Genomic DNA, 15,249 nt, shown 5'->3' on the forward strand with positions numbered 1-15,249 from the left:
ATATTTGTCTGAAAAATGATTTGTCTTAATTTGCATATTGCCTATCAATTTAATAGAATTTCACTGATTTGCTAAAGTTTTACTGTTGAAGTTATAACATATTATGTTAAAACTATTAAATTTGAAAAATTATATTTCTTAAATTTAATTCAATATACTTTCTGTCTATTTTTGAATCGAAAATAAAATGTTTTGAAAAACAAATTAATGAAATAAATTGTAAAAAATATTTATTATCACTTTAAAGTTAATTAAAATGTATTTATTTAAGCGTAGGTCATTTAATAATGATTCTATGTAAAGACCAACACAAAATGTGAGATAGAAATAAAATTGCTTGTTTCTCGAAAGTTTTCTATCTCAAACTACAACATTATCTGTTCCTTTTAAATATATTCGTGACCTCTAATGCAAAAATGAAATATTTGTATGTATAAATAAGCAAAACGATCAAATTAATTATATTCGAATTTGAATTGAGTACAGTTTATATGTAATTAGTCAAAAAATAATGTTTCCAAATTATTAAATATGTTATTTGAATTTGAATATAAAAGTCAATATGATATTCAACATCACCTTGATTTGGCAATGAATTTATTTCTATAGAAATATTGTTTTATAATGCACAAAATATTTCAGTGGCTGTTTAATCAAGTCTGGCTGATAATGCTGAAACACAATTTTTGGGAGAGAATTACACTGATAAAAAAAATGTTCTAAAATCAAGATTTTGGTCTCAGAACAGACTTTTGGTCTAAAAAATGCGTCGAGAACATAAAATTCTTAAATTAAGAGAACACATCTTGATTTTAAGAACATTTTATATTAAGAATAAATGTTCTTAAAAATAAAATTAAAATATAAAATAAATAAAAATTATTTTTCATATTTATAATTTTTTTTTATTTTTAAATTTTAATTTATTCATATTTAATTCTGTTTTAGTAATTTTATAAATGTTTAATTTGTTACGAGTGGGATTCGAACCCCCGCCTGCTGCTTTACAACTGAAGCGGTTTCTCTAACCACTGTGCCGCCATTTGTGTGATAAGAAGTAGTACCTATTTATACTTTCCTAACAAACTAATTGATCAGCATCAACAGCCTAGTCGATATAGCAATGTCCGTCTGTCTGTCTGTCTGTCCGTCCGTCTGTATGAACATCTAGATCTCAGAGACTATAAGAGCTAGAGACACCAAGCTTGGTATGTAGGTTCCTCTATATTACAAGCAGATCAAGTTTGTTTCAAAAATTGGGCCACGCCCCCTTTATCGCCCACAAATCGAAAAATAAAATTTCATATCCAAATTATAAGAACAATTTAAAAGCTAGTGACACCAAATTTGGTATGTAGAATTCCCTATATTGCAGGCAGATCAAGTTTGTTTCTTTTTTGAATCGGACCACTATATCATATAGCTGTCATAGGACCGATCGGGCGAAAATCAAGTCTTAGTATGAAAATCTTTTATGTTTTATAAGACATCGTAACCAAACTGATACAATAAGCATATATTTTGGATTTATATATCCAAAATAAAGTTGGTTCGAATCGGACCACTATATCATATAGCTGTCATAGGACCGATCGGGCGAAAAAGCGTAATTTAATTCTATCTGTTTGCAAAATTTTGTAGTTCTTTCGCATCGTTTGTGATAAAAAGCAACGTTTATCCTATAGAATAATTTATTGAGTTTTAGCCTTCACTTAATATATCCGACAACAGCAGCATAATCCTAGCCAGAGCCAGAGCCAGAGCCACGTCCACAATCTGGAGCTGGCATTCCGCTCCAGAATCCATTGGCGGTAGTACTGAACATCCGCATAGACGCCGGGCAATCCCGGCTCCGCACAGCCGTATCCCCAGGAGACGACACCAATGACACGGCCCTCGTGCACCAAAGGTCCGCCCGAGTCGCCCTGGCAGGAGTCGGTGCCGCCCTGAAGGCGTCCGGCGCACAGCATCCCTGGTAGCATGCCATTGCCGTAGATGCTGCCACAGGTCTGTCTCCGGATTGTGCTCACATTTGCCATCAGCAATACATTCGAGAGCGAGTCCTGCAATAAATGAAATAGTTGAGTTACTCCAAAGATTATAATTATTGCAATATCCATTAAAAATAACAATTACTTGTTGATTCGTTTTAAATACAATTAAAAAACGAGCCTTGTTTTTTAATCTGACAAAATTATCAAAATTAAACTTTTATTAAAAAATTTGCACATTTTACTGTAAAAATTAAAAGTTAAAATAATAAAAAAAAATGTATTTTTGGAAAATTGTGCCAAAAAAAAATTATTTTTATCTTTTATCACGATTTTAAAACTCAAACTTATATTTAATTATTATTTTACAAATCAATTTTTTTTTATTTAAATCAAAAAATTATATTTTTGTTGACTTGAATTTATTGTAATGTAAAATAGTTTAATTTCAATTTGTATAAATAAAAACGACAATTGTTTATTATAAAAATTTAAAAAATTTACGCACATAATAAAAAAAAAAAAAAATTTAAGTACATAATAAACTAATAATTATTACATAAGTTTATTTGATAATTTTTATATTTAATTCTAGAAATGTGTACTAATGTACTGAAAACAATAAAAAATTTAGTGCACATATAAAAAATACAAAAAAAAAAAATCTATTTGGTATTTGTTTAAATTTTCGGTAAGTTTTTTAAACTCAAACTTTGGTATGTGCGCTTAATTTTTATTTAAAATTTTTTTTTTCTAAAATTTTTAATATATTCACATATTAGTACGCAATAAAAACTCTTATTTCAATAATTATTTTGATTTATAATGAACACAACAAACATTTTTCACTGGTACGAAATACAAATTTTTATCTTTATTGATCTTATTGGGTTTTCCCCAATTCTTGCAACAAATGCTGAATAATTTATAATTTTTGCATACCCTAATTTTGATTTTTTTTATTAACAGCTCATAATTTATATTTAATTTTATTTCAATTTTTAAACGTTAACTTAATTTTTATACTTGGTAATTTTTTTTCTGAAGTCTGCATAAATAAATAATAACTTTCATAGTTTTTTTAAAATGTATCTCAAAGAAGTTGAAAAATAGAAAACATATTAAAAAAAAATTGTCATATATTTATGATATTTTTTCAAACTTAATTATTTTTCAACTGACCTGTTCGGTGCGTCCCCAGCCGGCGACGAGGCACGTGGCACCCACGTCCGTTGGCTGTGTGGCAAGTTCAATGGGCGAGACGGTGGGATGACTTTGATTTTTAGACAGGCCCTGGCTTAGGAACATGACGCCGATGTCGTCACGCATGCTGTCCGGACTGAAGCTGTTCATATACGCTATTGAGCTCACCTCGGAGACGATGGTGCCATTGTGGCGCTCGTAGCGGTTTAGGGTTCCCATCACCACCACAAACTCACTCGGCTTGCGATAGCGCTTTTTTCCCGAGCTGTCAATCAAATTAGAAACACAGAAATAATTAAAAACAAAAAAAAACAAAAATGTATATATATATATATACTAGTCGGAAAGGCTATAGTCGAGATGCCGACCATAGGATACCCGTTACTTACTTCAATATATATAAAAGTACTTTAAAGAAAATACTTGTTTTCCTCTGAAAACTTGTATTCGCTATAACGGCCGTTCTACTTGTCCGATCTTGATGCGATTCAGTGGGATAATAGATAATACTAGTATCTAACGTTAACTATCACAAAAAATGTATTATCTTAAAAACTGCGGTTGTGGTAGTTTTTCGCGATTTGCGGAGGCGGAGGGGGCGTGGCTTAAATTTGAAACAAACTAGATCTGCGTGAGGTATATTAAAATCTGTGTGTCAAATTTGGTTTCGCTATCTCTTATAGTCTCTAAGATCCTTTAGTTCATACGGACGGACGGACGGACGGACGGACAGACAGACAGACGGACAAACGGACATGGCTATATCGACTCGGCTGTTGATGCTGATCAAGAATATATAAACTTTATAGGGTCGGAGATGCGTCCTTCTCCCTGTTACATACTTTCCAACGAACACAATATACCCTTTTACTTATTTTTTAAGTAACGGGTATAAAAAAACAAATATAAGAATTTTTGATTTTGTCAAAACATTTTCTTGACTATATTTACGACCTATTTATGATATAGAAAGATAGATAGATAGAAGTGGTTCCTAACTGCAGTCAGTAAATAAAAATACTTTTATCGGCGGACACGATTCAAAACGGAATCGAAAAGCACTTGAACTTTGATATATTTTTGTCGCTCTTTTTTTTTGCATTCGTTCAATTGAGACAGCACAGTTTAAATTAAGGGGATTTTTTTTTTTTTTTTTCTGTTGTTATATTAAAGTCTCAGAAAGAAGAACTTAAACAATAAAAGTTTTGAATTTTTCGCTATCTTATCGGTTAACAGAGAGAATAGAAAATATTGGTTGTTCATATTTTTCGAGCTCTGAGCAGATAACAAATTTTTTTTCGCTTACTTTACGTGCTTGAATTTTTATAGTTGGGTATTACCTATTGAACTGTTGAACAGAAAGGCAGCCATGGTACACGTACAACTGGACTTTTCGGCGATACCAAAGCTAAAAAGTCGTGAAAATTACGTGCTCTGGCGAATGGTTCTGCGCAATTATTTAGAAGCTAACGATCTTTGGCTTCACGGCCAACCAAAAAATGTGTGTTATCTTCTGTCAAATAACTGACTCAATGTTAATTTTGAATTCTTTCCAGACTCCCCACGCCCGCTTCATAATTTTGACAACAGTGGAGAGTTTTCTGGTGTTACCAGAGTTTGATCACTACACCGCCTCAGAAATACTTATTTATTTTACTAGTGCTTTCGATTGACCGTTTCAAATTAAACTAAAATAGGAAATTGTTTGTAAACACAGTATCTTGCATTTTTCAATAAAAAAAAGGTACGAATTTGATTTACTTAGTCTATAAATAATAAAAAATAATATTTTTTTTTTTTTTAGTCTTTTTTAAAAGTTACTGCAGATTTTTTTTAAGTAAAACTCCTTAAATTCCTTTATTTTTTGTACTTAAAAATAAAAATATTCAAAGCACAATTATTTTGAAATAAAAAACAAGCCTCTTTTGTTTCAAGACATTTTATAAAAATATGTACATACATTAAACATATTTGATAAAAGTAGTTTTGAATATCAAAAGCAAATACAATTATTTTAAAACAACACTTAGTTAAATAGTTATCATGGATATTTTTGAAAAAAGTCCGATTTTTCAGTAGTATTTTTAAATTAAATTGATTTCCTTAAGTAAATTTATTTGCTTTTAAAAAATTTTGCGTTTTCGTAACTAAGAAATTATTGATTTTTATTTATTAACATTGCTTCCACTTTTAGGTATATTTAGTAACTTAATAGAGAAGAATTGTTTATTGAATACCTTCGGTGTTTATAATCTGATTATGCGCAAAAAAGGGAAAACTTAATTAACAGAAGCTTTCACTTTGAAATGGTTTTCTTGAATATGTTCAAAATGAATTTTTTTTTTTATTTTAATATAGAAGTTGGATAGATAAATGTACCGTTTAAGAACTAACCTAAAGTGAACGCTATTTTTTTTTTTCTTTTTCTGTTGTTATATTGCAGATTATCTTCAATTGCTAAAACAAAATAAGTGTTGTGTTGAGAGAGTGAACGAGTCTGCTGAATTTTTCTCTATCTTATCGGTTAACAGAGAGAATAGAAAATATTGGTTGCTCATATTTTTCGAACTCTGAGCAGATAACAAATTTTTCTTTTCGCTTACCTTATGTGCTTAACTTATATATATAGTAAATATTGTATAGTTGGGTATTACTTATTGAACTGTTGAACAGAATGGCACATCTGGCAGCCGTAGCGTTAGACTTCTCGGCGATACCAAAGCTGAATGGTTTTGGAAATTTCGTACAGTGGAAAATTTTTCTGCGCACCTATTTAGAAGCTATCGGTCTATGGTGTTACGACAAACCCTTAAATGTGCGTTAGTTCCTAATAAATAACTAACTCAAAAAAATTAATAATTTTTAATTCTTTGCAGGTGCCCCAAACTAAATTCATAATTTTGGCAACATTAGAGACTCAATTGGTGGAATCACAGTTTGAAACGTTATCCGCTTTACAAATATTCAATTATTTAATCAATCGGTTTAAAATCGATTAAGCAACAATATGAAATATTTATATACGAAATTGTTTTCTAATTAATAGATGAATAGATGCCTGTTATATACAACCGACAAATACATAAATACATGAACCGGTTAACTAATCGGTTATTTTTGCTTGCATAATTTCGGTTTTTCGATTTCGTTTTTTTATTTATAACAATAAAAATGTTTGATTTCAGTAAGGCTTTCCGTAACGGTTATCATATCACTCATCTCTTGCTTTATTTCATCGGTGATATTTTTGACCAGGTAATAACACCGGAACTGGTTCCGGAACCGTTCGCCGAAACTAACCGTTTTATTTTTAGTACCGGAACTGAAACCGTAGCCGAATGAAAATTCTCTGTCAAAAACCGAATACCGAAACGTTTGAACCGGTACGGTTTTGGTAAAGTTGATAGCTCAAAGAGTTGTTCAACTTCGAACTGTCATAACTTGATCAAATCTGACCCGATTTTCAAGCGGAATGTCATTTTGATCATGATTTGGACTCCAAATTCATTCTGCATTCAAATTTTGATTTAATTATTTTTGACCAAGATTCGACATCGATGCTAAGGGTCCCCCTTTGAAATTTCGAAAAATCAAAATTTTAAATCTCAAGCTTTCACTTTTAATCAAATCCTTATATCGTAATTAGTATAAAACAACACTTTAAACTTGAGTCTGAGACCTTTCATTTTTTTGGAAAAAATCATGCTAAATTGTACAAAAATTTGGACTTGTAAAATGGCCAAATCCACAGTGTGACCAACTTCAAACTTTCATAACTTGTTTAAAACTGAACCGATTTTCAAGCGGAATGTCATTTTGATCATGGTTTGGCCTCTTTATTCATTCTGCATTCAAATATTTTAAAATTCGTTAAACAAAATTTGTTTGTCCTAGGTCTCATTGATTTCGATGTGATATTTATTATAAAACATCTTAAAATTTTTAAATGTTTCAAAATTGATTTGGAGTACCGTTACGCACCGGTACTGATACCGGAACCGAAAGAAAAACCTATCTTTCTTCGGTTTGATTCCCTGTTTTTGACATCTGATTTTGTAAATCATAAATCGACATATCTTCCACAGGTACAGCAGGTGACTTTTCAGTCAGCTTTCGTAATTTGCGATAATTCTTCCTTTCGGTCAGACGTATTATGATTCAACTTTCGCCTGAAAGTATGCACCGTTTTCTTAGGTCGTTGTCTTTAAGTTTCTGTGGCGGTACGTCGATACGCCACCTGACGACAGCCTACAAGAAATATCGATAGTCGATAAGACACATAATCGGATGACAAGCTTCTGATAGCTAAACTTTGTATTGTTAATTATTAATAAATAAAACTATTTTAAAACAAAGCAATACCACATGGCAGTGACATATTTAAATAATTGGTGGCGCCACCTATTGTTGGTTAAAGCTGGCTCACTGGCTTTTGGGAAGTGTTGGCAAACTCAGCTGATCGTTGTTATTGTTTAATTAACTGTATCCACGCAGTTTTCACTCAGGAGGCAGAAACTTTTTTCTATATCATCAATCTCCACTTCTTTCGCCGGCTTTAAGTTTTTTTTCAAGGCAATAAAGTTTCCAGCTGTCCTCAAACCGTCGAAAGCACAACTCAACAACCTAATAAATTTATATTAGCGACTTGATCGGTCGATTTTAAATAGCCAAAGCTACAGTTTTATAATGTTGGAGGCAGCATATCGAATCTTTTGGCACAACAGAAACACAGCGGACAAAGTATTTGTCTCTCTCTGTTTGTGTTTGCCTTTGTATGGTGCGATATTATTGATAAAAGGAAATATTAAAAATTCGAACGAGAACAAAAAAAATGCCATAGAGTTGGACTTCTCGGCGATACCAAAACTCAATGGTCATACAAATTTTTGCCACTGGAATACTCTTCTTTGCGCTTATTTAAAAGCTAACAATCTCTGGAAAGACAATAGACCTACACCCGTAAGTTGACTCTTCTCAAATATCTGACTCGGTATTTATTTTAACATCTTTGCAGACTCCGCATGCCAAATTCATTGTATTGGCAACACTGGAGAGTGGTGTGATGGAACCATTTTTTGATGACTATACCGCCACAGGAATATATCATTTTTTAATACACCTTTACAATTAGCGAGACTTAGAGACTCAAAATTGTTGTTACCGATCAAAATATGAGTTTAAAAAACAATATGCCAAATTGTTTATATTTACAGTATATTATTATTTCAACCTTTTTTTAAAAAATAAAAAAATAATAAAGGTGTTCAAAGTAGTGTACCATAATTTGTCACGAATCTAATATTAAAATGCCATTTAAGGTTTATTTTATATAATTAATAAATCAATTCCAAATGTATTATATTCAGTTTTATAACATTTAAAAAATACTTTAATTTACTTTAATTAATTTAAAATTTTCTTAAATCTCTCCAAAATATTTTTGTTATTTAAATGCAATATAACTTCGTGGCTAAATTAGTTTTTGTGGACATTTCGAAACTTTATATAAGTTAAAATTATTTCGGAGACTATTTTACAACCCAAAATCACAAAAAAAAATAAAATACGTTCACGAGACCCTAGAAATGTCAAAATTATAAAATAGAATAAAATAATTTTTTTAATTTAACAAAAGGGCATTAAATATATTTAAATTAATTTGTATATACCAAATATGCCAATAATAAATATAAGCCATGTTTTTTGTACACGCAAATAAAATATAACTTATTAAATTGCAAGTAAATCAATAAAAATAATCATTGTATTATAAATTTTCGAACTCACTTGTACAGACAGTGGGCGGCAGTCAAGACCTTGTTGGGTGCAATCAGAGATCCTCCACAGATGTGTCCACTGCCGAAGTTTCTGTCGTGCTTTCTCAATCGAATCGAGACGAGATGCTTTGTCTCATTCATCCGCGCCAGAGTTCCATTGATGATACGTGATTCCAGCGTTTGTTTCTTCTGTCTGTCGGCGTCGTTCGATTCCAATGCGACTGTCAATATGAAATCCAAATAAGACATAAATACACAAGTCTCAATTCAAATGTAAACGGCTGCTGGAAATGCACTCTGCAAGCTGGTAAAATAAATTTGCACTGCTTGCACATGAGCCACACAACTGTTATGGCAAGCAGTGCAACTGTGGCGGCATCTAGCGTCAGTAAAACAAATATTTTCTCTCTAGAACTAAAACTAAAACTGAATGTGCAAATAAATAAAATTTCAAAAACAAACTGTAGTAAATATTTTTATTCCAGTTGACTTTAAGTGGAACTCAAAAGTCAACAAACAGCTATTTATATTCGCTTTAACCTATAGCAGCTGTATTATATTGTCATCCCATCTTAAAGAAATTTGATCAGAATGTTACAGGCGGTCCCAAATATACATTTCTCGTACAAATGAATACCCTTGTAATGTGTCTTGCAATAAATTTGGCTATGTTGTGTCAAAATCTCTGCCTCCTAGGTCTTACTGTTTGGGTTCCTCAATGTTCAGATATGCCCGATACAGACAACTACTTTTTCACCGATGGCCGATAATTTTCACATAAAAATAGCATTCGGTTAGATTTTCCAGTTATAACTCAAACCACATTAAATGGCATCCACTTTGTTGAAAAAAGCTTAAATTTAAATATAAACGGCTACTGGCAATGCACTCTGCAAGCAGTTCAATTTAAAAGGAATTTACACTGCTTGCAATTAAACCTCACATGTGAAATGAAAGAAAATATTAGTTTACAATTTTATGCAATTTATGAATAAAGAAAAATTAAAACACAACATAATATAAAGCATAAGAAGTTAAAAGCATATGCACATTAGGGTGCATCAATTTGTAAGTAGAAAAATGGTAACCCAAATTCATAATCGGTCACCAAGAAATCAAATTTCTCAAATTAAGTCCTAGTCACCGCATTTTGAGTTGAAAAAGTAATTTTATTTTTAATTTTGGCATGTTATGCTTAGCTGATCTTTAGTGTTTTTATCTTTATGCTGACAAGATTGGTATCAAAAATCTTGTTAGGATTAAGACTATCAAAATTTGAGAAAATCAAAGAACTAATTGTCCTTTTTGTCCATGCAAGGACTAAAAATACAATCTTCTTTAAATAAAAAAACCTGGGGACTAGGAAATGATTTAAGAACTATGATTTCTTGCTGAAAATATTATAGAATTGATTGTAGACTACGAATTTGGGCTACCATTTTTAGTGAACAAAATCGATGCACCCTAATGCACATAGTTAGAGATAGAAGATACGAGATTTCAGTTGCAATGTTGCTCTTGTTGTTGTTGTTGTAATGAGAATTGGCTCATTAAAACTGTTTTAACCGTTGGCCTTGTCGCGGTATCTTTTTTTGATGATTACTGTATTCGGTATTTTGTATTCTGTTTGTTTTACGTCAATTTCCGCCAATAGACAAGCATGATTAGAAACCAGCAGAGTAGAGCGAGAGAGGCAGAGAGCGAGAGAGTGAGATAGCTACAGCAATGGGATGTTCGATAAAAAAAAAAGGTGCTGTCAATTATTACACTAACATGGGAGTCTCTCTCTCTCTCTTTCTCACTCTATCTCTGTCTCTTTTCAATAATAACTTTAACTTGTTAAAATTGTGTATTTTTATAAGCTTACACGTTTTGGCCCAAATAAAAAGCCATATGCACAAATAAAACACACTCTGCATTATAATGTTTATAAACTTAAAAAAAAAAAAACTAGTTTCAAGAATTATTTGACTGAATTGCTTGTCACAACCGAATTCAGACAGCGTTTTTTACCAACTGAAAATAGCAAACAAAAAAATCGACAAGACATCGAAGTTGCTGCAATTGGAAATCAGTTGGTAATAGATAAGAGCAGTTAGATAAGAGCAGATACAAGAGACAACAGAGACATTTTACCAACAATTTGCTTAGTTTTTGTACAATTCGTTTTAATATAAAATACAATACATATTTTGTTGTATATAATGCACTTATTGGTAAGAAAAGAAATCATGTTTTTGTTTTTTTTTTTTTTTTTTTGTGAATATTGTTCGAATTATTCGATTGTAAATGATTTATATAAATATGTATATCAGCGATATGCAAAATGCTTTAGTTTGTGTCTTGTTTTTTTGGACGGAGTTTATAGATTACAGTTTATAAGTATATATAAAAATTTGCACTACAAATTCCAAGGCATTCGTTGCTTAACAAAATGAGATTCCAAAAAATGGAAAGTCGAGATTTCTTATAAGAATTACAAAATCAAAGGAAAAAATTTTAAGAAACCAAAATAAGAAACAAAAATTAGAAAATTCAGCTAAGCAAAATGTTCAGAATACTAAAATTAGGAAAAAAAAAACAATTTCATAATTATTAGAAAATGTTGCTTTGTTTTTTTCTTTGTTGATTTTATAAAAATTTGCAGATTATATTTTAGAGAATCATGTTGTGAAAAAGAAATAATCCAAATACAAATGGATAATCAAATTTCTTGTCTCTATTTAAAATTATTTAAATAAATGGTTAAAAAAAAAACTTTTAAACTTTTCCTAAAAAGATAAGAAAACAACTCTATTGCATAAATATTGGGAAATGTTGCTTTGATTTTTTTCAGACTTTGATTGAATTCTCTTAGTTGATTTCATAAACTTTTTTGGATTTTATTTTAGAAAATCAAGTTGCCAAAAAGAAGCTCGAATAATTGACTCTATTTTAAATTATAAATTGCTTCTTTTTAAATCAAATAATGTTGTTAACTTTTTTTTTATCTAATTTTCCTATTAATATTATTCCTAATTTTGGTTTTCTAATTTTTGTTTACAAATTTTTGTATTGCTGATAATCTTTTTCGAGATTTTCTTATAGAAATTGTGAACTTGCACTGCAAATTCCAAGGCACTTAATAAAAAAGAGAGATTCCGTAAGTGTAAAATTATAAAAGGGACGGCATAATAGGTAAGTAAAGATTGTCTGGTATAAAAATGGAATTAATTCAAGTGGAAATTGTGCTTGCAATTTAAATTGCAAATTGCAATTGCATTATTCATATATATCCCTGCAGGCTGCGCGACTGACTGTGATGATGACGCGGTGGCTGATATCCTGGCTCCTGCATCTCCATCTGCATAACTAGATTCTTCTGCTCGCCACGTGCCTCATAAGCCTGTCTTGCCTCACGTTGCAGGATCAAAGCTGCCAGACCGAGCAGCATAAATGTGACAACCGCCAAAGCATAGGACCAGCCGAGTACATTGAACTTGGGATACATCAGCCAGTCCCGACGATAGGCACAACCGCCAAATATGCACACGGCCAGGAACATAAACAGAGCTGTTGAAATTCAATATGAAATTTAATTAAAATACTTGAAATTTAATTAATATATATGAAATTTAATTAATATTCATCAATTTATCATTTAATTATTTTATCAATTTAAGTCTAATTATAAAACTCTAGAAATAATCATTATTTTTGATTTTTATTCTTTTACTTTTGAGCAAAAAAATAAAACTCAACATATAATGATTATTTTGTGTTAAGTTGTTATTTTGACTTTTTACAAGGAACATGGAAAGAATTTACATATATAAATTCCTAGTCATAGTAACAACTTAAATTTTTTTTTTAAGGAACTATTCACAAAATAATGATTATTTTTTAATTTTTTTTTTTTTTTTGTTGCTCAAAAATAATGATTATTTATTTGTTTTTTTTTTTTTGCTTTAAAATTAGCATATTAAAAATCATAAATTTGAAGATCACTGTGAAATTTAATAGATTACTCTTAAAGAAATTATTTGATATATTTCACGCTCTTTTAAAATTACTAGAAGTGAATGACTTTTTCAATTGAAAAAAAAAAACAACAAAATAATCATTATTTAGCGTCCCTGCAATTATTAAAATAATTTCTTAATTTTTGTGTAATTTAAAAATCAAAAATACAATATTAGTATTCATTTTCTTTAGCAATAAAATTGTTTTTACATTTTTTTAAATCTATAATATTATATTTTCTGACAAAAACACTTTAGAAGTTCTTTTTTGGGAATTGCTCATGGAAAAAAGGTTAAAAAAAATGTAAAAAATAGTTTTTGCTAGAGAATTAACAGAATTAAATGTGAATATTCGTTTACGTTATTTGTATTCGAAACTTAGACAAAGAAATGGATTTTTGAATACATACATGAAACGGCAGTGCCAATATAGGAAAGTCGAATTAAAAGCCATTCGTATTGCAGCACAGCCTTCAAAGGCAGACGAATGATGGTGAGTGATAAGAGTGATAGCACAAAGAAGACTATGATAAAGGACATGGTAACAAAGCCTTGCACAGCCATCAACCATCCAGGCAGCAGATATTCACGTATCACATAATACTCCTAGTAGACAATAATAATAAACATTAAAAAAAAAGGAAATTAATTGATATAAAGTTTTGTTTTAACAAAGCTATTAATTTTATTTTTTTTTTAATTAAACCCAATGGACCCTTTAAATTTGCATTTTAACACCCTGGTCGAGTTTCAAATTTATATTATGCTAGTGCAAAGTGTGGAACAGGCAGAAATATACACTCAGATCGTCAAGAAACAATGTTGGTAATATATAAAAAAGGGGGCTACGCCCCCTGCTCGCTTCGCTTGTAGTAGGATACGCACAACAGTAGGATACCCTGCGCCCAGGTACTCTGTACCAAAAGTTGATTTTCGACCAATGGTATATGGCATATAATATGTTTATGGAACCGATTTGAACCAAATCTGGTCAGAATGTACAAAACCAACATTAATACATATTCTATCAGTTTGGTTAAAATATCTCAAATAACAAAAAACTTTTTCATACTAAAACTTGATTTTCTACCGATCGGATCTATGACAGCTATATGATATAGTGGACCCCTTTAAACGAACTTCGGTCAGAATGTACAAAACTAAGTTAAATGCATATTCTATCACTTTTTCATACTAAAACTTCATTTTCGATGTATCGTTCCTATGGCAGCTATAAGATATAGTTGTCCGATCAAAAAATAAAAACATATTTCATCTGCCTATGGTATCCAGGAACCCACATACCAAGTTTGAAGTCTCTAGCTCTTATGGTTTCTGAGATCGACGCGTTCAAACAGACGGACCACAATCGACTGGGCTGTTGATCCTGATCAAGAGTATATATATTTTTGGGGGTCTGCCACGCCCCCTTCTGCCTGCTACATACATTCTGCCAAACACATTATACCCTTTTTTTCCCATTTTCAATGGGCTTAGGGTATAAAAAGTGTTTGGAACAGGGTATCTGATAGTCGAATAAAGCATATTCGTAATTCATATACCTTTGTCAAAACAAATACTTGACACACTGTATTCAGTTTGTACACTTACATGGGAAAATATGTTATGGCAACCGGTGAATTGCTTGGGATTGTGATATTTGGGATAAACAAAGTCCTTGAAACAATATTGCCAGAGTCCCATATTCTTGAAGCTAGTGTGAGTTTCCTCATACGATTCAATCCAGTAAGGCGAACAAAAGGACATGATCATGACAAAGAAACTGGCATAAGTCACAATCGAACCGAATACGACGCCATCTATAAGCAATAAATAAACAATTATACAGTATATATTGCACACACAGTTGCTCAAGCAATTGTTTTGATGAACTACAAAGTAAACATGAAATTATATTACATTAATGCCGTGTTTATTTTTAGCATAAAAATCAAACAAGTGTACTTTTTCACTTTGTCAAAACAGTTACTTGGCCCACTGTATATTATTTATTTTCAATATTGAAATGCAAACAAAACATTCAATCGGCTGCGTCACTCACTTGTCGCACGCGGATAATCGCCTTTTTCCGCCCCGCTGTTATCCGTGGTATCCTGCGACTGCTGTTTGCCCAAATTACGCATTTTAGCACGTTAATACTTTGCCTTGTAATTCAATTTCAAACAGCCAAATATTGTGTATAAACAATTGTAACTCAAATTAGTTGGAATGCACACACCCAACTGCAAGGTGGGGCTGGTGATGGCACTAATTCAT

General features: G+C 31.1%; 3 protein-coding genes across 3 annotated transcripts; 1 reads left to right on the forward strand and 2 right to left on the reverse strand.

The window, feature by feature from the left end:
• Window positions 1–1,661: 1,661 nt before the first annotated feature.
• On the reverse strand, window positions 1,662–11,523 carry LOC117793351 (trypsin alpha-3). The gene is made up of 4 exons (XM_034633656.1): window positions 10,839–11,523; window positions 8,982–9,192; window positions 3,174–3,459; window positions 1,662–2,063 (listed from the first exon to the last, which is right to left on the reverse strand). Exons 1-4 carry the CDS (start codon window positions 10,888–10,890, stop codon window positions 1,713–1,715), a joined length of 900 nt encoding a protein of 299 aa, XP_034489547.1. The 5' UTR covers window positions 10,891–11,523; the 3' UTR covers window positions 1,662–1,712.
• On the forward strand, window positions 4,560–4,954 carry LOC117793354. The gene is made up of 2 exons (XM_034633658.1): window positions 4,560–4,695; window positions 4,751–4,954. The coding sequence occupies exons 1-2, from the start codon at window positions 4,564–4,566 to the stop codon at window positions 4,865–4,867; spliced, it is 249 nt and encodes an 82-aa protein (XP_034489549.1). The 5' UTR covers window positions 4,560–4,563; the 3' UTR covers window positions 4,868–4,954.
• Window positions 11,524–12,017: 494 nt separating the features above from the next.
• LOC117793353 lies at window positions 12,018–15,233 on the reverse strand. Its single transcript, XM_034633657.1, has 4 exons — window positions 15,035–15,233; window positions 14,584–14,792; window positions 13,383–13,578; window positions 12,018–12,523 (listed from the first exon to the last, which is right to left on the reverse strand). Exons 1-4 carry the CDS (start codon window positions 15,114–15,116, stop codon window positions 12,237–12,239), a joined length of 774 nt encoding a protein of 257 aa, XP_034489548.1. The 5' UTR covers window positions 15,117–15,233; the 3' UTR covers window positions 12,018–12,236.
• Between the last annotated feature and the right edge of the window lie 16 nt (window positions 15,234–15,249).

The sequence above is a fragment of the Drosophila innubila genome, chromosome X (assembly GCF_004354385.1).
Source record: "Drosophila innubila isolate TH190305 chromosome X, UK_Dinn_1.0, whole genome shotgun sequence".
Lineage (NCBI taxonomy): Eukaryota > Metazoa > Arthropoda > Insecta > Diptera > Drosophilidae > Drosophila > Drosophila innubila.

Coding starts and splice junctions, on each gene's coding strand:
- LOC117793354 (XM_034633658.1), top strand. CDS start 4,564: ATGGTACACGTACAACTGGACTTTTCGGCGATACCAAAGCTAAAAAGT. Junction 4,696..4,750: donor TTCACGGCCAACCAAAAAAT/GTGTGTTATCTT, acceptor AATTCTTTCCAG/ACTCCCCACGCCCGCTTCAT.
- LOC117793351 (XM_034633656.1), bottom strand. CDS start 10,890: ATGCAGAGTGTGTTTTATTTGTGCATATGGCTTTTTATTTGGGCCAAA. Junction 9,193..10,838: donor TTTTATTTGGGCCAAAACGT/GTAAGCTTATAA, acceptor TCATATTGACAG/TCGCATTGGAATCGAACGAC. Junction 3,460..8,981: donor GCCGCCCACTGTCTGTACAA/GTGAGTTCGAAA, acceptor TTTGATTGACAG/CTCGGGAAAAAAGCGCTATC.
- LOC117793353 (XM_034633657.1), bottom strand. CDS start 15,116: ATGCGTAATTTGGGCAAACAGCAGTCGCAGGATACCACGGATAACAGC. Junction 13,579..14,583: donor GCCATAACATATTTTCCCAT/GTAAGTGTACAA, acceptor ATTGTCTACTAG/GAGTATTATGTGATACGTGA. Junction 12,524..13,382: donor TATTGGCACTGCCGTTTCAT/GTATGTATTCAA, acceptor GAATTTCAACAG/CTCTGTTTATGTTCCTGGCC.